Here is a 26,288-nt window from a genome sequence, read left to right on the forward strand (position 1 = left end):
ACATTTTTCACCAGCCGATTTTTCAAAAAAGACCCTTTTTTTTTTTAAGTTGACTTCAACGAGGTAGGTGAAAGAAGCATGAACAATGACGGGAGACCCACAGAGCTATGATCCAAGCTCTTCTGATCCTCACCTTCATCTCTTCTTAGAGAAAGCAATTTACATCTTCTGATGGAATATTCTTTTCATGTAATTGAATATGGTGATGAGAGACGGGGTTTCCAGAAGGTAGCTCTGTTCCATTTAGTTTTGCTATTTTCTTCGACGCGCTATGAGCATTGGTCATTTTGCTGTTAGAAAATCGAGCACGTGCGCAACAGAAAAGTTAATTACGGTAAAAATCAAATTTTTATTGCGTGCTCGTTTAGTCAAAACTTCAAGATCACATCTTGATATAAGAATTGCCTTCTAAACGAATAGATAACATCACATATCGAATCTACAAGAAAAGTTTAGATTTTTATACTAACCTTGTCGATTCGAGTCAATTAAATTAACCGTCCAAGTGTCCGGTTTCTAGCTCGTCTACACGAGCGCGTCTCCACCGAGATTGAGTTCCTCTCTACCTGTACACTCTGATCTAGGTCACTGGTCTTGAACGGAAACTTCACTGAATGAAAGGATCTCTTCAAGGACGTCAAGAAGAACCACCGAAACGCCGAACTAGAGCCAAGAAGAACTCCGATCAGCCTTGGGAAGCTCACTGTTGTACTGTTCAGCCGACTCTCCTCTTCCTTTCTCTCTAATATTAGGTCTTATCAATAGATTGCGCTCTAGGGTTATCTGTAAGAACATATCTATATATATATCTTTACCATAGGGACTAAAATGCAACTATTAATTAATCCACATTAATTAATAAATCACAAATGAGTCCTCACAAGTTAAGTCATCCAATGACTTGCCCTTATAGTCAGAAAAAAAGATCAAACAAGTCATTGACACGAGTTTCCATCAATAGACAATCTATTTATAGAAACTCTCAAAATAAAGAAACTATCGTATTTCCTTAATTAGATTTATCCTTGATATTGAACTTGGCTTTAGGATGTGCTAGCACCCTTGCAACCACATTACAAGCCTCGTTCCATAATTAATTCCTAATTAACTTTCTTAATTAGAATTAATTCTTTTCTCGATTTAGACACGCTTAATGTGTGTGACTAACTAGGTTCATCATCAAATGGTAATGGGATTATAGTATCAACTCATTTGACATTACCAGAAACTCTTTCTATAACCAAAAGTATAATTCCCAAAATATTCTTGGTTCCCAAAGTTCGCGATTGACACCTAGCAGAATATTGTGACAATCCAAATGATGACGAATGTATAATTGAAGCATTTTGATGAACCTCTAATCGTATATGCCATGCCTTGAATCCCTTCATTACAAGATCCCGATCTAGCCAAAGTTACGGTAAATGCCAAACTCTATAGCCGATCATATGGACTCTTTGATTTCATTCTTAGATCTGTAGTACTTGAACAAAAACTCATTTTTATTCGAGTCTATCTACCCCGACCGATGATTTCTCAATCCAGAACAAAACTCATATCCATAGGACCTTTTCACTGTTTACTCAGGTTAGCGAATCCCATCTTGATCAGACACTTATCTCCAAGTATAACTAACTAGAACTACTATCTGTCAAATACTCATGCTAAGCACAAATACATTAGCAGTAGCAAATCATAATCACCTATACATGAGATAGCGTTTCATCTCAGGTCTAAAGACTATCTGTACTAATACGATCCGAATAACATTCATTGACATTAGTAAATTACCGTATGAATATTATCTGCACGTTACGTTCGACTACTTGTCATATAAATATCTACATATCTGTCATGATAACAGTTATCAGATAGCATGAGACTCACTACTCCATCTTCATTAGTATCTGTATATTAATCATGGAAACAGATAGAGGTGACGATCTATTTGGAGAAATAATATCCAGTTAAGTCACCTACGATCGTGAACAGTTTAAAGATATTCTTACTGAATTACTTCGTCACTCATATTCTTAACTATTAAGAATGAAGCATTCAAAATATCTTAAAGACTTTATTTTAATAAACATAGACAATATATGAATAATAAAATAAACTTTATTACCATAAAAAGAATTATCCAAATACATAAATCAGGCTCTAGAGCATATCACTAACAATCTCTCACTTGCACTAGAGCCACTCAGTACAGTATCTAAGACCCATTTTCTCAAGATCTTTCTCTAGCTGTTGCTGCGTCATGGCCTTCGTGAGTGGATCAGCGACATTATCCGCTGAAGCTACTTTCTGCACGGCTACATCGCCTCTCCCGATAATCTCCCTAATAATATGATATCTCCTCTCAATGTGTTTGGACTTCCGATGTGATCTCGGTTCCTTTGCTTGAGCAATTGCTCGAGTATTATCACAGTACAGCTCTACTGGTGACGATATGTAGGGAACAACATCGAGTTTAGTCACAAACTTCCGAATCCAAACTGCCTCCTTTACTGCATCAGATATAGCAATATACTCAGTCTCTGTAGTGGAATCTGCAATCGTCTCTTGCTTAGAACTCTTCCAGCTAACTGCATCTCCATTACAGGTGAATATATAACTAGAGATAAACTTTCTATCATCCACATCTGACTGAAAATCAGAATCTGTAAACCTGTCTAGTCTCAACTCACCTTCTCCATATACCATAACCATATCCTTAGTTCTTCTCAAGTACTTAAGGATATTCTTGACAGCAGTCCAATGATCAGGTCCTATGTTGGATTGATACCTGTTAGTCACACTAACAGCATACGCGATATCTGGCCTTGTACACAGCATAGCGTACATCAGGCTACCTATAGCCGAAGCATAAGGCACATGTGCCATCTTTTCTCTCTCCTCAGGAGTCTTGGGAGACATCGCTTTAGAGAGATGGATACCGTGTCTCACAGGGATCAATAATCTTCTAGAATCTTACATGTTGAACCTCTTCAACACCTTATCTAGATACGGGGCTTGGGATAGACCTATCAATCTTTTCGGTCTATCTATATAGATCCAAATACCCAAAATATAGGTCGCTTCTCCCAAATCCTTCATGGAGAAAGTATTAGACAACCAGACCTTTACAGAAGTGAGCGTACCAATATCATTACCCATCAGCAGAATGTCATCCACGTATAATACAAAAAAGGCGATCATGATCCCACTAGCTTTCATATACACACATGGTTCATCTTCGTTCTTGATGAAGCCAAAGGACTTTATGGCATCATCAAAACGTCGATTCCAACTCCTCAAAGCCTGCTTAAGACCATAAATGGATCTCTTGAGCTTGCACACCTTAGACTTATCCTTGGATTCAAAACCCTTGGGTTGGTCCATGAATATGTCTTTCTCAATGTATCCGTTGAGGAATGCGGTCTTGACATCCATCTGCCAAACCTCATAATCATAGTGCGCAGCAACAGCTAGCATTATTCTGATGGACTTCAGCATGGCTACAGGCGAGAAAGTCTCCTCATAGTCGACTCCCTGCTTCTGGCAATAACCCTTCGCCACTAGACTAGTTTTATAAGTCTCTACCTTTCCATTAGCACCAATCTTCCTCTTGAAAACCCATTTGTTCCCTATAGGTACTATACCTTCAGGAGGGTCAACAAGATCCCAGACTTGGTTCTTGCTCATGGAGTCCATCTTGGACTTCATGGCCTCTAGCCATTTAGAAGAATCTATATCTGATATATCTTCCTCATAAGTGGTAGGATCATCCCTATGATCATTATTTCCATGAATGAACAACTCTTGTACGTTCTCATGGAGATTAAGGTATCTCGCGAGAGTACGAGTTACCCTACTAGACCTTCGAGGTTCTGTGACATTCTCAATCTGAATAGGTGTCTCAACTGGTTTATTAGTATCAATCGAAATGGGCGCTTGATCAATCTATGGCACCGATGACTCCTCATCAAGTACTATCTGCCTTCCCATGCCACCTTCCTGGACAAACTGTTTCTCCAAAAAGATCGCATCTCTACTGATAACAACCCTTTGCTCAGTAAAAAAATAAAAATAGTATCCAAGGCTGTCACTTGGATAACCAACAAACCTGCCTTTCTCGGACCGAGTTTCCAACTTATTGGTCTTTTGCTTTTTAATGAATGTAGGACAACTCCAAATCTTAACGTGCTTAAGACTAGGTGTCCTACCACTCCATATCTCATATGGAGTGGTAGAGACCGATTTGCTTGGAATCCTGTTAAGCAAGTAACACGCGGTCTGCAACGCATATCCCTACATCGAAATGGGGAGATCTATATAGCTCATCATCGACCGAACCATGTCCAACAGGGTACGGTTCCTCCTTTCAGAAACTCCATTCAACTGTAGTGTTCCTGGTGGAGTGAATTGAGAAACAATACCGTTTTCCTTCAGGAAATCACCAAACTCAATACTCATGTACTCTCCTCCTCGATCAGATCGAAGAGTCTTGATGCTCTTTCCTTTCTGCTTCTCTACTTCAGCCTTGAATTCCTTGAACTTTTCAAAGGATTCATGTTTGTACTTCATAAGATAAACATACCTAAAACAAGAATAATCATCGGTAAAGGTGATGAAGTAGGAATATCCACCCCGAGCCACTTCACTAAATGGACCACATACATCGCTATGTATGAGTTCTAAAACTTCCTTAGCCCTCTCCATTTGTCCTACAAATGGAGTCCTAGTCATCTTGCCTTGAAGACAAGACTCGCAAGTTGGATTGGGTACATAACCCAATGGAACTATAAGTCCCATCTTCTCCAACTTACTGATCCTATCATCTGCAACATGCCCGAGTCTAAGGTGCCAAAGTTGCTTTAGACTTGGAATAGATTGGGATACAGTGTTAATCTCAATCGTGTTTAGAATCGTTTCATTTCTAGCTTTAAGATAATAAAGGCCATTGTGTAAATAACCAACGCCAATAATTTTATTACCATAATAAATATTGCAAACATCATGTCTGAAAATCAAACAAGTATCCACTCCTAGTCAAACTAGAAACAGAAATAATGTTTCGATAGGCGTTTGGTAAAACTAAAACACGATCTAGAAATAAAACATGTCCATCCAGATGTAATGAAGTCGACCCTAGAGCTCTGGCCACAACACTTGCTCCATTGTCTATCTTTAGGCAGACCTCATTCCTTCTGAGGACCCTACTGCTTGCTAGCCCCTGCATAGAGGTACAAACGTGTGAGCTTGCACTAGTATCAAGAACCCAATATGTAGATGAGCTCTATGAACCATTGGAACTAACATAACAAGAGATAGACATGCCTTCTAAATGTTTCTTTCCCTTATTTGCCTTCAACGAGGTGAGGTACTGATGACAGTTCCTCTTCCAATGTTCATCCTTGCCGCAGTAGAAGCAAGTTCCCTTATCCGCAGCAACCTTTGCCTTGCCCTTATTCTTGGATACCCCTACTAACTTTTGAGGAACAAAGCCTTTCTTGGACTTCTTATTATTCTTCCCAGTCTTACTGGAAGAAGTACCAGCCACAAGAACGACTTCTTTATCCTTCCTTTTGTTGTTCATAGCATTTTATGCAGTGACCAACATGTTCAGCAGCTCAGACAATGAACATGATCACTTGTTCCTGTGAATGTTCACAATGAATCCTAAGAAAGAATCTGGGAGAGACTGAAGAACTAAATCCACATGGAGTTCTTTGTCCATTTGGAACTCAAGCTTCTCAAGCTGCTGAATCAGCCTGATCATCTTCTGCACATGAGCTGCGACTTCAGTTCCCTCCTGCATTCGCGCACGGAACAATTCTTTCGATATCTCATATCGCGTGGTCCTGCTATTCTCTCCATATAGCTCCCTGAGATTCTTCAAGATCTCACGAGAACTCTTCATGTTCTCATGCTGCTTCTGCAACTCATTGCTCATGGAAGCAAGTATATAGCAGTGGACCTTCGTGTCATCAACATACCACTGATCATATGCGTCATGCTGATCACTCGTAGCATCCCTGCCAAGGAGTTCAATCTCCTGAGTCTCCAAGATGTATCCTAGAGCCTATATGTTCAGGACAATGTTCAAGTTACGGAGCCAGTCCGAAAAGTTAGGCCAGTGAGCCTATTATCATTCAGTATGCATGAGAGAGGATTCTTAGATTTCATACTTATCATGACTGCAGAAAATAACAAGATTAAATCAATGAATTTATGTATATATAACCATAATGACCATGGACTTTCAATCAAAATGGTCTCCCATTATCTTTTCGAATCCTACACTTCCAAAATAGGAAACGGGAATCCTAATCGGGAAAGATTCCTAGCGGGTGATTGAATTCTCATAGAATACTAATTTCCTCAGGTACCTGCCATTATTGGAAACAAGCACACTACAAGTAAACAACTTCTTGTTCAGTACATCTCTATGTACGGCTCAATCAATTCGGCTCTTAGTACTCCAGACCTCAGGTGCCTGTCGTTATTGGTCCATCATACATAGTTAAGTCTGACCCACCAAACCCTAGATGTCAGCTACCTCAGGTGCCTGTCGTTCAGTGTCAAAAAGGGCGAATCAAGTGCAACCCTAAATCACGCAGTAAATAAACAAAAAACGGCAAGCCTAGCAAGCTAGAGTACCGAAAGGGCGTGCGGGATATAGGCCCACACGTAATAGAACCCCCGAATTCGAAATTTCCGGTTCCGTACGACCATTGCCTTAGCATTTAGGTGTACCCCGTACCCCTAGACTCGGGCGACTTAACGGCCCTCGACCTACGGGTCGTAAACAGTAAGTGGCGACTCCTTCTCATGCGCGTCCGTCGCGCTTCCCCACGGGAAGGTGGATACTCCTAAGCCACGTTGCATAGGCGCGCACTTGCGTGCCCCGACGAGATTAAATTCGGGTGCGCACAGGCCTATTTCCCTAGAGACGAGTAAGCCGATGCTTCGGAATTTTGGTCCACGCAGGGAACCAATCATCATGGCGAGGTGAACCGTAGCGAGGATAGTGGACCGAATCCTCGAAGCGTAAGCCTACTCTTCCTTCGGGCTTTAGTCCGAATCTACCGGCTCTCCAAATTTATGGTGTCAAAACCGGCAAAACGAGTGTAACCTAGTTCACACGGTAAATAAATAAAAACGGCAAACCACAGACAAACTAGAGTACCGATAGGGTGTGTGTGATATAAGCTCGCACGTAACAGAATCCCCGAATTCGAAACCTCGGGTTTCATGAGACCATAAGCCTTAGCAAACTAGGTGTATCCCATATTCCTAGACCCAGGCAACTCATCGGCCCTTGCCCTTCGGGTCGTAAACAGGTAGTGGTGACTCCTTCTCACGCGTGTCCGTCACGTGTCCCCACGGGAAGGTGGACACTCTCAAGCCGCGCTACAACGTATGCCTGTGGGCCTTGACGACACAAGATTCGGGTCCGCACACCGCTCAGTGAACTTATATTATATTTTGTTTGTGCCATATTCAATGCATTTTAATTATGTGTCAATATCATTTGTATGAAATAATATATAATTATATTTCTCAAAAAATAAAAAAATTTCTTATAATTGAAAATAACTCCTTGTTAAATGTGACATTTACAAGTTCAATGTGGCATATGCCTATAAATATCAGAGACATAAACTTTGATCTTCACTGATGAAATTGCTTCATTTAACCATTAGGCCAACCCTACTAATTTATGTTACATGATTATTGTTTTTCGCATTTCTACTAGGCTAGATTACATTAGGTCTACTTGGTAAAATTTGTACAGTTTTCAACGTAATTTTTCATCATAATTATTACGTGTAAATAATTATTTTTTATTCATATTTATATATATTCACATGTCATACGTATTAATAACTTACTTTCGATCTTATAGGAATTGATAATTGTTAACACCCCACTTTCACTCACCAGTTCATACAATGTCCATCAACAACAATCCAGACTACGGCTTGAGCATCCATACAAAAGAGAGCTCGACAGAGCAGCAAGTTGCTACTCATTCTCGAGTCAACATTGACAAGTAGATGATTCAAGCATATGATAGAAGAATATACAGAATCATCCAACAACCTACAGAGCAAACAGGAAGCCCAAACAGCTGCCAAACCGGTATTTTCATAATACATCGCCGACAGTGCTATTTTTCGCTGGTTCGCTCGACCATCAGAAGATAGTCAATATTGGACTCCAAAAATCCCTTGCGGTGCCAAACAGATGAAAAGTGTATATAGACAACTTTTCAATGGGAGTCCAAAAACATCGGCTCACCAGAGAAAAGTTAGTGCCCGATGTCAGATGCAGTCACATCCAACAATTATACAGAGCAAGAATATTGCTTCAGATTGCTCCTCGGAAGTCACACAGACACCTCGAATGACTTCCGAGCGACAGAACAAGCATACCCCTCAACGGAAAAGCATAAATGGAGACTGGTCTGACCAAACATCGGCAAACCAAGTTAGCCATGCATTGCCTCGAAAACTACAGCGGACATATGCAATGGGGGCAAATCAGACTGCAATATCCCTTTCAATTTCCCGAATGACCTCCGTATAGCAAAAAAGACCGTTTTTAATGGAAATTCATAACTGGAGGTCCTTTTGGCAGAAACTTGACATCGGATACAGTGCTACTCATCCCAAGGCTCAATGTGAAATCCTCGGACGGAATCTCACAATCCATCTAGGCCCTCAAACAGTACTTTTAGGTTCTTAGATGCACTTTTTCAATCCTTTGGGGTTTGTTCTCAACGAATAAAGATCGCAACGATCTCCGGATCACCCAAGCAACTCAGAAAGCATTATGAGAAATCAGGCTTCGGACCCCTAGGACGTCTCCGGCTTCACATTTGCAATACCGGCTTATTGGTCAAATTTGCAGTCTGATCGACAATGCACATCAAAATGACTAACGCGGAATGTAGATACAAGATACGCATTCAGAAATGGCTAACTGTGCTCTGATTGCTTGAAACGAGCAAAACCGGCTTCTGTGCCCAAAAATTACACGAACATTCCTTGGGGCAAAATGGATGATTTCGGGCTCATTTGAACCGTTTTCGCGGACACATTGACAATTCGACGTTCGTTTGAACCACGAACCTTGAACACGCGATTAATCGAGACCCGAATTTCGTACCAAACTTCTTTCAAGACTCGTGGGGCCCACGGGCTGCCTTAGGGCAGCCGCCCCTTGCCATTGCTGCCCCCTCCCTTGGCCTTCTTGCTACCATCCCTTAAAATATTTAAGTGTTTCATTCTTGCACTCCAAGTTCCCATCAATGCTCATTAATGTTCTTATCTCTTCTCCATCAATGCCATTTGCAAGAATATCTTCTTCCTTCATTAAACAAACCACCCAAGCCTAATCCATGTCATTAATCAAGCTTTTTCTCACTTAATTGCACTTAAACTTAGCTTATATATTGTATTATTGTCATTAAGTTAATCACAACTCACCACACATCATCTCTCTAGCATTTCTCACTTTTAAAAAGCTCTCAACTCTCCCTTAGCTCCAGCAAAACTGCAGCGAGCAAGAACAAGCAAGAACACCAAAGACTTAAGTCGAAATCATGGTATTTACCATCCCAACTTAAATTCAAACTTCACCAAACTTCATATCCCACATGTTTTCGCCTCCCTCTATCCATTTCCGAGCTTAGATTTTAAGTTTGAAGCCTCCAACCCATCGGAACAGCCCATCACAAAACCGAACTTAGAAAAGCTCTTCTCGGGTCAAAAATGGCAACCCGAGTTTCAAGGCCTTCCGAGTCGGTTTGAGTTCCCAAAACCCATCAAACACCTCCCCAAGAAGTCAAGAAATCCAGGAAAAACCCGCAAGAAACAGTCCGACTACGCAGTAGGGTCAAATTTTCTAACTGACTTGTGCTTTTTCTTGCAAATCAGGTCGATTCGAGACCATTTTCAACAAACGACCACCACTGTCACCTCCAGGGGTCAGTTAGGAGTCAGGAGCCACTGGCCTTGCCTCAAAATTCTATCAGGAGACACCGTGGCAACATCTGACCTGAAAACTGCCGAGTCGAGTCTGTTTCCTGGACGTACTCTGTTTTCCGTGATCTTTGCAGGGCTATATGGTCAACCCAATAACTCTGGAACCAAACGACTACCACAGTCACCTCTAGGGTTCTTTTAGGAGTCGGGAACCACCGACCTTGCATCAAAATACTATCGGAAGCCTCCGGGAGAGCTGTTTCTTTCCGGACTGCCAGTCGGGTCTGTTTTGACCCAATCCGATCCGTCTCTGTTTTACTGACATGACTTTACTCTTGATTTCTGAAAAACCTATGCTTGCTCTCCCCCCGAAACCACCACAGGGGCGTTAAGCATCCTCTTGGCTTTCCGGAACATCTGAGCACTCTCCGAGAATCCACCCATGTCGCTCGAACAGGCCTGTTTTCTCCCGGGTGGCCAGTCGGGTCGACCAGCTCCTAGTCGGGTCAGAGAGCCTATTTCGGGTCTGTACAAGCCAAAACACTCCGAACCCGATCCAGCAGTGGTCCAACCCGACTTTTATGGTCCCATCCCTCATCCCGGATTTAGGTATAACCATTCCCGACTTAGAGGAGCTAGGACATTTACGTTTTCGTTGTGTTTTCCGAGTTATAAGTGGTTTTAAGCATGTTTTACTTTCAAGATTTAATTTTTATGCAACTTCAATATTATATCATGCATGTTTATCATCATTTAATGTGCTAGCATGTCGGGAAATATTTAAATCGAAGTCGAGGAAACCATCTCGACCAGGAAAAGCCGAGGGGTATTCTTGACCTTTTCGGGTCAATAGTGGTTTCCTTGCCCCGATTTAAATTGTTTCCCGAATCTTCACGTTTTCCTGTATCCATGGAGCCGGTATCGTTTTATCGATTCCATAAATAACGTGTTTGTGCATGTGTTGTATGCTTGAATACATTTTCCAAACTCATGGCAATACCGGCTTTGTTAAATACGTGTTATTTACCGTGTTTAACGTTTGTGCATGTGAGAAATAGTCGAAATCGGGTTAAAGAGAACGCTTGAAACCCGAAACGGGTCAAGGAAACCCACGGCTATTCCCAAGAGGAAAGAGCCGAAGGTTCTTTAACCTTATTCGGGTCAAGAACAGTCTCTTTACCTTGATGAAATCTATTTCTCGGATTTTGTGCAAAATTGCAATTTCAATATCATCGCAAATCCCACATAAAAATGTCTTTACAACATTGTTTTTAACGCAAAAATGCATGAATTCATGTATCGATGACTCTTTCGGGGCCATTTGGGTTTCGAGGGTATTTTGGTCATTTTGACTAAATTATCCTCGACCTTCCTGGACCCGTCTTGGTCGTCGTGTCATGAATTGTTTTCATTAAAATTAAGTTTTTCGGGTATTCAGACTTCATTCAGTGGATCAATTCATGATTTGTCTGATTGTCTGTAACCCGCACATTTACTGCATTCAGCATTTAATTTTAAGCTGTAATCCACAAACGGGTTAATCGGGACGCTCATATGATTAAACCCACTTCACACTGACAAATTTGCATGAATTGGCAATTAACTGATAACTCGCGTCGATGAGTCGTCAAATGACGTTAATGCCCTTTTCAAAACTCATATTTCAAAACTCGAAACGCGCAGTCTGATGTAGCATGGACGTCTAGAAGGGACTTTTGTGTCTCAAATTGAGTTTTTACCTGATTTTAAGTAACTCAGGTCAGGATACAGAAGATCTTTCTAGATCACTTCCGGTTAGATCGATAGTTTCCTTGGCTTTTTCGGGGTCCTTGCAAAACCCTGGATGATCCAAGGAATTGGTCGACACCGGCTATAGGCCGAGGTGGCCAGCACTGCGATGTTTCTCTTTTCTGAAAATAATTTTCAAATAAAGGGCAAGATCATCTTTTCACAATTTAGCGACACTCCTTGGGTTAGCTTGACAGAACCACTACGGTGTCAAGATAAGAATAGACTACCTGTTTAGGTGCAGGTTCATCTGCAAAGCCTTTTCTTATCCACTGATGAGTTTCTGTCATTCTATTGTAGACTCGGGTAACTAGAACGGTTATCTCTGTCACAAAATATGCAAAACACTGATTAACCTTTCACTTGACCTAACCAAACACTAGATAATGGTTAGGTGGAATTCTAGATTCCTAATCTAGAGTCAAAACACGAGTTTAGTGAATTTAGTGGAATTTCAGTGTCACAATACATAATAATTGTAAAAGCAATCCACACACAAAGGATGACTACCGATACCATATATGTCAAGTCCTTGAAACAAAGCTGAATGCAAAATGCTTTACACACTTTTGTCTGTTTAACATATGACATTTGCTTGCAAAAATACACCCGGGTTAATAACTTGTTAATCCACGTACACTTGACAATAACAAATACATTGTCTGCAATCTGCATGTTATTTGTTATTTTTCTGCTCTTGTTTGTCCATGCGAGTCGAGCTCGACCCATAGGACGCATCACACTTAGGGTTCAACGCCCTAACCATCAGTCATGGGGTCCAACGCCCCATTCACTGATAGCGCATTTGAATTTCAGTTTTCGGTTTTTCCCTAAACTCACGGCGAGTCGGAGTTGAATAATAACTGAACGCGAACTTACTGGGATTCAATCATTTGTAATTTGTATTTATTATTTTTGAGAGCATTGTAAGAATTTTACTTTGTACATTCATTATGTAAGAATCCCGATCAGTGAGTGAACGGTCCGAGAGTCGAATCAATCGAATCGGTCCAATGCTTGCCCAGACAAGAGTAATCCCAAGATTTCGCAGTTCCAATTCACGCAGGAATTCAAACATCATAGTTTGATGAATTGTGACACAAGATTGTGAACCGATTCCCCGACACACAGATCTACTTCTCTCTCAGCTTTTCAATCGACATCGTTTAGCTCACCGAATTTTCGGTGTCAAAACGTGTATGCCGAGCGCATCCTAATTCACGCGGTAAATAAAATTGTAAGCCTAGCAAATTAGAGTACCGAATGGGCGTACAGGATATAAGCCCGCACGTAATATGAACCCCCGAACTCGGACTTTCCGGTTCTGCAAAGACCAATGCCTTAGCAAAACTAAGTGTATCACTACCCCTAGACCCGGGCAACTCACCGGCCCTCGATCTTCGGGTCGTAAACAGGTAGTGGCGACTCATTCTCACCCGTGTCCGTCACGCATCCTCGAGAAGGTGGACACTTCCAAGTCGCGTGATCAAAAAGCGCGCATGCGGGCCTCGACGAGAGTCCACATTCGGATCCGTACAATAATAACCTATCCTACAAGGCGCGGGTATCAACTGGTTTCTCTTAAAATTTTTCCCACTTCACAAGTAAACTGAAAATTTTCTTTTCTCAAATAATTTTTATCGAAAAAAGGAAAGACTATTATTTGCTTATATAAACTAGATGAATGGCTCCGCCTATAAGTGAGTCAGAATTAGGTTGGAAAAAATAATGGTAGATCAATAGTGAACTAGGAAGTAACCTGCGTAATGCCGCGGGACATAAATGTTTTTTGTCAATGATTTGATTTATCATATTATCTATGTAATAATTGATATAGAGAATAGTTGTAATTAATGATAAGACTATTTATGCGTAAACAATATAAACTCTCGATTGCCAATGTAGTATTCAAATTTTCTTAAAAATTATTCTAATAGTAACATTTTTTCTGCTAAACTTAATTTGAATTTTCAATATTTCTAAGTAGAAAGCATAATCACAATATAATAGACATTAGGCGGCCTCAGTAATTTTAAGTAACGAACATTACTTGTAGTGAGCGTATTCGAAATTCATTATAAACATATCCTAGTCACAGTCAAGTCAATGCCCAAGTGCGAGAATTAGTCTCATCAGTCATAGGCTGCTGTCAGCACCCGTTTTGGTCCACCGGCACTCTAGGACTGTCAAGACATTCACTACTTTTAAACTCAGGGGCATCTCTTTAATTTAGCTCAAATTATATATTTTTAGAAAAAAATACTATATTTGACATTTTTAAGCTTTACACGCGTCAAATTCGATTTTCAAAATCTGAAACAAAACTCGGGATTGAAAATTATTTTTTTACGTAATATTGATTTTCAAATTTTTCTGAACATGGTGGTGATCCTGGATTATGTTGCGGATGTCCGGTTGAAAAGATGAGAATTTTAGGCCTTACGTGCAACAATTTTGATATTTTTTTTCAAAATTTGGGATGATACTTGAGATTGAAAATTTTCTATATAATGTCGATTCTTGAGTTTTTTTTTAACACAGTAATGGTCCTGGATTATTTTTCGGACATCCGATTGAAAAGACGAGAAATTCAAAAATAATCGAGCAAGTAAGACCGACGTGTTGCGAAGGCTCGATATCGATTTTTATCGAAATTCGATCTCTGTCAATGCAAATTGGAATTCTCATTGAGCCGATCATTTTTCAAATTTCTCAATTTCGAAGTTTTCATTTCAAAAATATCGACGGATCTTGAAAAATCTAATTTCGCCCTAAAGAAACTCATATGAGTAAAAAAATAAAAAAAATAGGTGGCAGATGGGTCAGCCAAATGGCCAATTTGGCCAACCCATGCCCAGCCTTCTCTTCTTCTTTCTTCCTTCTTTCTTCCTTCTTTCTTCCTTTCCTTCTTCTTTTGTCGACTCCCCTACAACTCCTACGACGGCTTCCTCTGCAGACCCTGCAACAACCTTATCCCGGCGCCCACAATACAACATCATCTCTTCCCTTACTTCTTCCGGCCAAGTTGTCCTGTAGCACACCATCAATCCTTTGTAATCCCCATTCCCTGCAATTTGCAACAACTTCTCCATGTGCAGCTCCCTTCTAATCACCGTCTTCTGCTCTGCTTCATCCATCCTCCTCACACAACAACTTAACTTTAATATAGCTGCTCCATCTAATCACGACAGCCCTCTCTCTCTCTCACTTAGTTCGAACAAAAAGTAGCAAGATAGAACAGGCTGAGCCATCCTCATTATTACTAATCGGTGTATGCCCTAGAGGCAATCTGTCATCAATTCTGTATTATGACATGTATTTCATTATAATACGAGCTATTTTGTTATTGTGTGGGTTGCGCTAAATATTAATTTTACACAATAACGTCCATAGAATGGTAGGTTCGATAGGCATCAAGTTTGACTTAATTGTGAGATCCTATCAATGATGAACATTATTCCTAAATGTCCCCGGTCGAAGTATTATCATTAACTAGGACGATGATAATATAGTAAGGCCAGTGTGGTGGTGATTGATGACCAAGTTTCACAGATCATGGATGTAGAGACATCAAGTCATACCACAGGTATGCATAGGGGTAATGCGTACTAGATTGACCCGCCATAAGACTGCTATATGGGTCGTTACGAGATTGTTATTAGCAATTCCCATAGTGACTATGGTGCAGAGGTCCTTTGACTTGAGGTCACTATGGATTCCTACATGTAATGTTGTATACTTTGATGCTGTCAAACGCCACCATAACAGGCTGGTTATAAAGACAATTATTGGGTATGCCACAAAGCATGGAGAGGAATGTGAGCGACCAAGATAGAATTTGTTCCTCCTTCGTAACGGGAGCGATATCTCACTGGGCCCCTTGGTGGGAGAAGTTTAGAAGTGTATGCGCATACCCAAATGAGTCGATATAGAGATATCCAGTTCGTTTGCTCTGACAGACTTACCCGGAACCAAGAAAAGAGATTGAGCCATGCAAAGGATGACATCGACCATGCCTTAGGCTCGATCGAGATATATTGGACAAAGGGACATTGCTGCACGATAACATAGTCCCCAGGTTCATCAAACAATTGACTTTCCAATTGTTTGGACAACAGTGATGCATTGCTAGATGCCGCTCATTGTTTTTAATGTCGAAATCGAGATTTCAATATTACTACCAACGTAATCGGGAACCTACAGGGTCACATGCAACAACCGAATTGGTGGATGATGAAGGTGACTTTATCTAATAGAGATTGGATGATAAGCGCAAGACAGAAACGTCGGAAGTTTAATGAGATTAAACTTCCCGATTGATTGGATTCCGATCATTAGATTTAATGGATCGAATAAGGGGTCGAATCGAGTGAGGACACTTGGTCCAATCACGTGGCACGATCATATGATGACAAGTGGACCAATGAGAGATCGACACGTGGCGGACACATGGTGTGAGGATAACCAATTTTAGTTATCCCACATTGATTTTGTGAACTCCATGAGGTCCTCCCCTAAGCCTATAATTAGGGGTAAAGGCCCCTGGTTAAGTGAATTGATGCTCGGGTTCAAGAATTACCCGATTTGATTACGGCAAGTTGTAATACGATTACAATTTGTTCAAGGGCCTTATTCGGGTCCCTTAGTCTAAAATTTTTATATTGTGCGGGCGCCTTCCTTCGGGTATAGGCCGCTACCAACGCCAAGTCCGGAGCTTCGTCGATACGGTTGGCATGAATACCGATAGAGGCGCGACACGTGGAACGCTTGGTTTGACGAGCTGGCATTAGTTCTGTGCAATAAGTTCGCGCTCAGGTAAGCTTTTCTGTCTCTATTCTTCTAGTATGATCCTGTTCTTAGGATTTGCGCGGTAGAAAATTTTGAATTTTCTGCTATTCGTTGCTTCCGTTGTTGCTATGTTAGGACACGATTCCTACACTCATCCCCTGCAGTGTTCGGTCGCATCAGTCACCCGTACCTTCTCTCTCGTCTGTCCTTCCTTTGTTTCTCCATATCACCCTCACCTGCTCTTTCTGCTGTGCTTCTCTCGGCTACATGAAAACTTTCCATCACTCTCTGGCATCTTCTACAACTCCCTGCAGCAACTAACCCCCGCCTTCCCCATTTGATCTTCACCTTCTCCTACTTCTTCTTGGGCTGCGCTACACACAGAGAGAGGATGATCTCCTGGTGCTGCTACTCCCCCTCAGCTTCTTCCCGTCTTGCAAGCCATCGCCATTGATATCTCCCTGCTACAGGCAGCTCCCCTCACCTCTCGATCACCTCCTTTCCAGCCTCATCCTCTCTACACTTAATCATTCCTGCCACCTTCATCACCCCAGCCCTCCTTTCTGATCACAACAACCTGCAAGTCCAATCCCCTCTTCTTGCTCCTCTTCCCTCGTCCAAGACCAGCTCAGCTCATTCCCATACCTCTCATGATCACCATCATCCCTGCCATCCTCTCCTCAACTTCCACTCCTCTGTAGCTCCATCTTCCTTCCTACCTCGGCATTCCCCTCATATCTCAGCCAGCAACCACCTCCCTCCTGATATCACCTCCTTAACACCCCCTCCTCCCCACCGTGTCTCTCTCACCTTCCCCTTTCTTCCATTTGGTCACCATCTTCATCATCACTTCCATTTCTGCAGCTACTCCCTTCCTCAGCTCACTCATTCTCTTTCTTTCCTTGCTCTCAGTTCCTCCTAAACCACCAGCTCATACACAACAAACTCCATCACCACCTTCATATTCTCGGCTCCTTGCTCCTACCACAGAACACTCTAACCCCCTTATGTTATCCCCAGCTCATTACTGTTCATGTTCCTGACTTCTTCGAGCTCTCCCAGCTCACTTTGGACTGCCTTTACCTCTTCCTGACCAGCTTCACTCCATCCTGCTCCCCTTTAGCTTAACTATAACCCCTTTTGAGGTCCTTGAGTTGTTGCTGCGCGCTGTCCCCCTTTTCCGAGCCCACATGAGCTGTTGAGCCATTCTCAGGCTGGTGTTTTATTTCTTGTTCTCTGATTCTGTTGGTGTTCTTTGTAGTTGTTCCCCATTCTCGAGCCCTCTTGAGGTATGCTGCAACTTGTCCTGTGTGATTGTGCGTGGCTGCGTTTCTTCTCGGAGTTCATGTAGTCCCCCCTGATGCTTGCTCGAAGAAGGTATAATACCTCAATCTTAGTGGCATGACTAGGTCTCCATTTTTTTGTTTAGTTCGATGATTGCATGAATGACGATAATGAGTGAATGTTTTGGTCGATAATAAAAAGTACCGATTTAATGATCGAAGCCGACTCTTTAAAATCAGGATGTGTGTTGTGAATCGACTCGAGCATGAACTTGACTTAAATATATAGAACTTAAAAGTGGTGTGAAATGAGAATGAATCTTCACGAATCGGATCCCATGTGCACTTGGCCTTACAGAATAAATGTTGGGATACCCAACAATAAAATCGGTTGAAAACCTTGAATCGGCTTTAATCGATCGCTTGAGCCTAAAATCGATAAAAATAATGTTGTGATCGTGTGTGTCCATTACTTGTTTATTTTGGAATGTTTAAATGCATTTAATAAAGACCTTACACAAATTTAGATTAATCAAGTAAAGTCGGTTTAAAATTAGATTTAATTCCGGGACAGTCGAGAATTATAGCCCTTATCGTACGGCCCATCAATGGTCGGATCGACGGCTTGAAACTTGCAATGCAGCATTTGGTACGTCCATTAATTTAATTAATCTCACACATGTAGTAAGTCTGGACATCTCACTTGGCTAATTAACTCACACAGCATTTACATGAATTGCATGAATCGGTGAATAACTTATAATCGAGTCGATAAATCATGAACCGATAATTGTGCCCTTTTCTAAACCACTTTCTTTACAAGTTCTGAGGCGCATGGTCCATGTAGCACGGATATCTAGGAAGGACTCGCTTGTCCTGACTCGAGTTGGGGCCCGATTTGAGGCGGCCCGAGTTGGAATACGTGAGTTCTTCCTAGACCACTTCTAGGCAGACCGCTCGGTCTTCCGACTCCTTCAGGGTTTACAGCTGACCCTGGTGGATCCAGGGAATCGGTCGACATCGGCTGCCGACCAAGGTGGCTCGCATCACGAGTCTCATTTTGCAAAACAATTTTTCCGTTTCAAGGGCAAGATTATCAGCTTATGATTTACCGACAATCCAAGGGTTAGAATGATCGAAGCACTTTGAGTCACGGGTAAAGACGGGTAGCTCGTGCAAGCGCAGGTCTCATCTGCATAGACCTCTTTACCCGACTGAAGTGTTTCTGTCATTCTGACAAAGATATAGGCGCTTAGGAAATGGACCAGAGACGCGAAAGGAGATGACCCATAAGAGGTTGTCCGACCCTCCATAGGGCATGAGCAGAGATCTCAGCACCCCCGTGGTATTTTGCGTTCCCATTTTTCTAAATTTGTGATTAGATTGGGTTTGTCTGTCATAAAACACGAATCAGACTAATCACACACTCGTCATAATCAACCACATGGAAATGGGTGGAGTAAAACCCTAGGTTTTATGTCTTATGGCAAAACACCTCTCTGTCATAAGCGATTAATCATTCAGTGTCACAAAACAGTAAAACTTAAAACAAACCCACACACTCAAGACTTGAAAACAGACGTCGTGTCTGTCAAGTCCTTTCTGGACAAAGCCGAATGCTACATACTTTTGCAGGGCGGCCCATGGACGATTTTCACCAAACATACCCTTTTATTTTCAGCTATTTATGATAGAAACATGGAGGTGCACTGATGGGTAAGAAATATGATGAAGCAAGTGCTTTGATAGAAGAGATGGCCTCTAGTGTGCATAATTGGCAGAATGAGAGAAGCAAATCAAGAGTGGCATCAGTCAATGACGTGGACACTATTGCTAATTTGACAGCCCAGATTTCAGCTGTCACTACCCAGGTCAGTAAACTCACCTCAGCACATTCTTTTAATACTAATCGGGTTACTTTTTGTGAGTTGTATTTAGGACCACATTCGACTCTTGAATGCATGTATGGAAATCCCTCAGCTTCACCCAATAGAGCAAGTGAACTTTGTCAACAACTTCCAACGGGGTAATCAAGGACCTTATTCGAACACTTACAATCTAGGATGGCATAATCATCCTAATTTCTCATGGAGGAATGAGAATAATGCACTTAAACCGCCACTTGGATTCCAGAAGCAAGGCCCTGCTCAGCATGTTCCACCTCAGCAGAATCAGTCTAAAATGGAAGAGCTCATGTTGAGCTATATGTAAAAGACTGACACCATTCTACAGAATCAACAAGCCACTATTCGAAACCTAAAGGGTCAGGGTCTTTACCCAGCAACACTGAGGAGAATCCCAAGGGTGTCAATTCTATAATGCTGAGGAGTGGCAAGGAATTGGACACAGTCAATAGAAAAGCTCAAACCCAGGAGAAGAGTCCAGAGAAAGACAAAGGTAAGCAAAAGGTGGAAGAACCAAGGCAGTAGTCACTATAGGTGAAACCGTATGTTCCTCCTGTCCTTTTTCCAAGAAGATTGAAGCAACAACAGCTGAACGCTCAATTTGCTAAATTCCTGGATGTCTTTAAAAAGTTGCAAATCAACGTTCCATTTGCAGAAGTACTCTAGCAGATGCCTTCATATGCCAGATTCATGAAGGATCTGCTACTAAAAAGAGGAAGATTGATGGGAGTGAGCATGTGATGCTTACGGGGGAGTGTTCTATGATTCTCCAGAAGGACTTGCCTAACTTACCACGCAAACAAAGAGATCAGGGGAGTTTCATTGTCCCTTGCACTATAGGGAATTTCCATTTTGAGAAAGTTCTTATCGATTTAGGTGCAAGTATAAATTTAATGCCTCTGTCGACTTTCAGGAAACTTGGACTTGGATAATGCAAAGAAACTCATGTTACCTTTCAACTTACTAACAGGAGTATCAAATATCCAAAGGGCATTGTTGAGAATGTCCTGGTAAAGGTAGAAAAATTCATATTTCCAGTCGACTTCATAGTCCTGGAGATGGAGGAGGACAGAAAGGTGCCCATGATCCTTAGCAGATCGTTCCTTGCGACAAGTAAAGCATTAATAGATGTGGAACAAGGTAATGTCACGACCCGAAACTTATAGCAGAGTTTCCCCTCTATTCCTTAATATCCATTGTCATATACACAACTCATATAAGTGTAATCTCTTTTCCTAACTCCCAACACATTGAACCAACCCAGCAAGCTCTATATAACATATAACCTCCTAACTGATTCTGATATATGCATAAAACCCTCAAAGCTTACTCAGTTGCAACCATCTTGTAACACAGACTGAACGAAAAGTTTTCATATATATATATATATAGTATACTTCTATAACACATCCAACCTTTAACTAACTCGGCATGCTCTACAAGAATATATAATCAATCTAACGGATTCTAATATACATATATGCTCTCAATAGTGTGTTCAGCTACAACCATACCACTAAACCAACTAACAAAAGTTTCAGGTCGTAACAGGATTGTAACATTTACGAACACTTACTACCTATACTATGGGTGGGCCTACTTGCCAAAATCCTTTGCGTTGATCCCCGTTATCCAAAGTCCTCCTGTGCGGCTAGTCTAGCTCCTAACTCATCTGGAAAAATGTATGCAGGGGGTGAGCTGCATCTCAGTGAGTACTATATTCCAACGTAAAATGAACTAATATGTTAACATCACAATTCACCACAATCAATCATATATCTATTTATATACATATTCCACCAGATATGGAATCCAATACCAAGATCATACTTTCCCACAACTCATATGGCAACCAAATCCAAACAACAATAATATAGTCATAGGGTTGCATTTCATCGCAATAGAGTTATGACGGTACCGTGACCCCGCACACCTCATTCATATCATCCTCAACTCCCAATATCCATGTCTCATGAGCGGGGGCCGCCCATTAACCTATGGCGGTAAGAGTTGACCTTCATTTATATTCCGCCGGTCCAGCGGCCGATCATGCCTCTACTTATATTCCGCCGGGTCCAGCGGCCGATCAGGCCCCTATTTGTATTCCGCCGGGTCCAGCGGCCGATCAGGTCCCTATTTATATTCCGCCAGGTTCGACGGCCGATCAGGCCCCTTTTATAATCCGCCGGGTCCAGCGATCCCATGGCTATAGTCCAACCATCACAAGCATACTAAGCATACATATCAACTATGTTCCGCAATCATTCAGCCACCATCACCTCTATAACCATACATATATATATATATATATTTATTATCATTTTACGATGGAAGAAAGTACTCACAAACACCCCTGAAACGACCACTTAATGAGTTGAGCCTTCCGGAGGTAAAACCTCAGTCTCCCCAGCCCCTATTCAGTTCAAGCACGAAAATTAGATAATATACTAAATAAGATTGAAAATATGCATCAGTTAAATCACCGTGTTACTTCATCGATATAGCTATAATGTAAGACGTTTATAATTAACAATGCTCCTTCTCTATCTCTTTTGATTTCTACCTAACTCTTTAAATAGGGAACGATGCAAAATGAGATGCACATGTATTCCTCAAATTATATCAACTTAGGATTCATTGCAATATATATCAACTGGATTACCAATTTGATTAGCCAAATTCAAGAAGAGTGCAAGGAATTCTAAGTACTTCTTTGATTCCAAAATGCAAATAAACAAGAGCTTATTCAATCAATCCATCACATGATATCATTATAATGCATGATAAATTCTCAAATCAGATCCCTTTTCTAATCCATAGTCAGTTCAAAGAGCAAAATATATGCATATATACATATGTACACACACTTGTCTACATCTATGTATATATATATAGATTTTCAGAAGGGCATAGCTGTGTGTATAAGAAACCTACTAATTATGTCAAGGAATTTGCCATCTGCCTCACAACCGAATTATTTAGATCATATAGGTGACCAAACTCATCCCAACACAACATAAGACTAACTCCAAATATATATCCAATTCAACTTATATCAGCTAAGAGAAGCTACCAATCTCAGCAACTAAACTTCTCAACCAAAACAACTGGAATAAATGCAAGGAAAGCCATAACCTATGCCAAACCTAGTGAGTATGAATGTTTAAATCATAAACAATCAACTTACAATCAATATTTTCGGGCTTAGCCTTCTTCCTCTCCTTCTTCTCCTGGAATCTCTCAACTCAACTCACTTATCTCTCTCTCTCTCTCTCTTCTGGTTCATTTTCGTTTTTCCTTAGCCAAGGGATAGAGCAAGGGAGGGTATGGCTTAAATAAGGAAGAAAAGGAGAAAAAGAAGGTGGTCAAAGATGGTCAAAGGCGGTGGGAAGGAAAGGGCTGCTGAAGAGGAGGCCACTTGGCCCATTCTACACTCATCTCTATCTGATTTCTCACTTTTTCGTTTTTTTTTTCATATAGATAAAGATCCAGCCACAAGTTGTGGTATATTATATACATTTAAAGATTTAGCCACAATTTATGGTATATTATATACATGTATGTTATGTAACCATGCATGTGCATATGGATATGTATATGAGCATATATGCATGTTTGGTGAGCACTAGCCTCACAATCTCCCCCACTAATGAAAATTTCGTCCCCGAAATTATTTACCTGATATCTGGAAAAGGTATGGATAGTTGACTCTCATATAATCCTCGGGTTCCCAAGTGGCTTCTTCTATCGAATGACTCTTCCACAACACCTTTACTAACGGAATTCTCTTGGTTCGAAGGACCTGCTCTTTCCTATCTAAGATCTCCACTGGCTCTTCCTCATATGTCAAGTCCTCATTTAACTCCACCGGTTGATAACTCAGAACATGAGATGGGTCCGGTATATACTTACGCAACATTAACACATGAAACACGTTATGGATAAGGGACAGTTCAAGGGGTAGAGCCAACCGATATGCCACCTTTCCAACGCGCTCCAGAATCTCGTATGGCCCGATATATCTGGGACTAAGCTTTCCTTTCTTGCCAAATCTCATAATACCCTTCCATGGTGATACTTTTAGGAAAACTCGATCCCCTTGCTGGAACTCGAGGTCCTTCCTTCGTTTATCCGCATAATTCTTTTGTCGCCCTTGAGCGGTCTTTAATCTTTCCCTGATAACCTTGACCTTTTCGGCCGTTAAGTCGACTATTTCCGGTCCAGTTAATTGCCTCTCTCCAACTTCATTCCAACACAAAGGTGTTCGACAAGCCCGACCATAAAGCGACTCATAAGGAGCCATTCCAATACTAGATTGGAAACTGTTATTATAGGCAAATTCCATCAAAGGAAGGTAGTCATCCCAGCTGCATTGAAATTCTATAACACACGCTCTTAACATATCCTCCAATGTCTGAATGGTCCTTTCACTCTGCCTGTTTGACTCGGGATGAAAAGCAGTGGTTAAATTCATCTTCGTGCCCAGAGCCGTAACAAAACTATTCTAGTACTTGGAAGTAAAATATGAGCCTCTGTCTGATACTATAGATACCGGCACACCATGCAACCTCACAATCTCTTTAATGAACAATTGTGCCAACTGATCAGCACCAAATGTCGTTTTAGTTGGTAGGAAGTGAGCGGATTTAGTCAGCCTATCAACTATCACCCATATAGAATCATGCCCTCTTCGTGTTCGTGGAAGTCCCGAGACAAAATCCATGGTGATCTTCTCCCATTTCCATTCAGGTACCGGAAGAGGTTGTAATAACCCGGATGGGTGTTGATGTTCTGCTTTAACCTGTTGACATACTAGACACTTAGCAACAAATTCGGCTATCTCCTTTTTCATGTTATACCACTAGTAGCTTCTCTTTAAATCATAATACATCTTAGTGATTCCGGTGTGCATTGCATACGGTGAGCTATGAGCCTGTGCAAGAATCTCTCTCTTTAACTCAACGTCATCAGGTATACAAATTCGATTCCCGAACATAAGTGTGTCATCCTCTTTCAAAAGAAATTCAAACTTCTTGCCTTCCTTTACTTTGCCTTCCTTTATCTTATTTTTCATCTCTACTAAAAATGGATCTACTTGTTGCGCTTCTCGAATTCGATCAATTAGCATTGGCTTCACATCATAAATAGCCATCAATGTTCCAGAACTGGTCGCCTCTACTTTAACTTCCAATGACCTAAATTCATTAATAAGTGTGTCATGAACACTCCACATACCTGCTAATCTCGCTGATGATTTCCTACTCAATGCATCTGCCACGACATTTGCTTTCCCTGGATGATAGTTGATCGTGCAATCATAATCTTTTATTAATTCCATCCATCTCCTCTGTCTTAAGTTGAGTTCTTTCTGAGTGAACAAATATTTCAAACTCTTGTGGTCTGTATAAATCTCACATCTTGCTCCATACAGGTAATGTCTCCAAAGTTTGAGAGCGAATACCACAGCTGCCAATTCAAGATCATGTGTCGGGTAATTCTTCTCATGGTTCCTTAGTTGCCTAGATGCATAAGCCACCACTCTGCCACATTGCATTAATACGCAGCCTAAGCCTTGATGGGATGCATCACTATAGATCACAAATCCCTCATCCGTGGACGGAATAATGAGCACTGGAGGTTCAACTCCTGGAAACTTTGCTCACACTCATCTGTCCATTCAAACTTCACACTCTTCCGCGTTAACCGAGTCAGAGGAGCAGCAATAAGTGAGAATCCTTCCACAAATCTTCGATAATAACCAGCTAATCCTAGGAAACTCCTCACCTCTGTTACACTTGTAGGGCGATTCCAATTCAAGATAGCTTCAATCTTCGTGGGATCCACTGATACACCATCACCTGAAATCACATGCCCGAGGAATCCCACTCGGTCTAACCAAAACTCACATTTGCTAAACTTAGCATAAAGTTTTCTTTCTCTCAAAATCTGCAACACTACACGAAGATGTTCTTCATGCTCATTCCGGTTCCTCGAGTATACCAGTATATCATCGATGAAAACCACCACAAACTGATCAAGATATGGCTGGAAGACTCTATTGATTAAATCCATAAAAGCTGCTGGAGCATTTGTTAACCCAAAAGGCATCACAAGGAATTCATAATGTCCATACCGAGTGCGAAAAGCAGTCTTGGGCACATCAGAGTCCTTGATCTTCAGCTGGTGGTATCCCGATCTAAGATCGATCTTCGAGAAGACGGTAGCACCTCGGAGCTGATCAAACAAGTCATCTATCCTAGGTAAAGGATATTTAATGCGCATCGTTACCCGATTCAGCTGTCAGTAATCTATACACAATCTGAGTGAGCCATCCTTCTTCTTCACAAACAAAACGGGAGCACCCCAAGGAGATACACTAGGCCTGATAAATTCCTTTTCTAATAATTCTTGCAGCTGAATTTTCAATTCCTTGAGTTCTGACGGGGCCATACGATACGGTGCACAGGAAATCGGCGTAGTACCGGGCTCTAGCTCGATAGTAAACTCAATCTCTCTATCAGGTGGAAGACCGGGTAAATCATCAGGAA

At 41.4% G+C, this 26,288-nt stretch overlaps 1 protein-coding gene across 1 annotated transcript; it reads right to left on the minus strand.

The window, feature by feature from the left end:
* Nucleotides 1-2,193: 2,193 nt before the first annotated feature.
* LOC116205624 (secreted RxLR effector protein 161-like) lies at nt 2,194-2,919 on the minus strand. The gene has a single exon (XM_031538260.1). It carries the CDS (start codon nt 2,917-2,919, stop codon nt 2,194-2,196), a length of 726 nt encoding a protein of 241 aa, XP_031394120.1.
* Nucleotides 2,920-26,288: the final 23,369 nt, after the last annotated feature.

The sequence above is a fragment of the Punica granatum genome, chromosome 1 (genome assembly GCF_007655135.1).
Source record: "Punica granatum isolate Tunisia-2019 chromosome 1, ASM765513v2, whole genome shotgun sequence".
NCBI lineage: Eukaryota > Viridiplantae > Streptophyta > Magnoliopsida > Myrtales > Lythraceae > Punica > Punica granatum.

Excerpts from the sequence above, each read along its gene's own strand:
- LOC116205624 (XM_031538260.1), bottom strand. The coding sequence starts at position 2,919 with ATGTCTCCCAAGACTCCTGAGGAGAGAGAAAAGATGGCACATGTGCCT.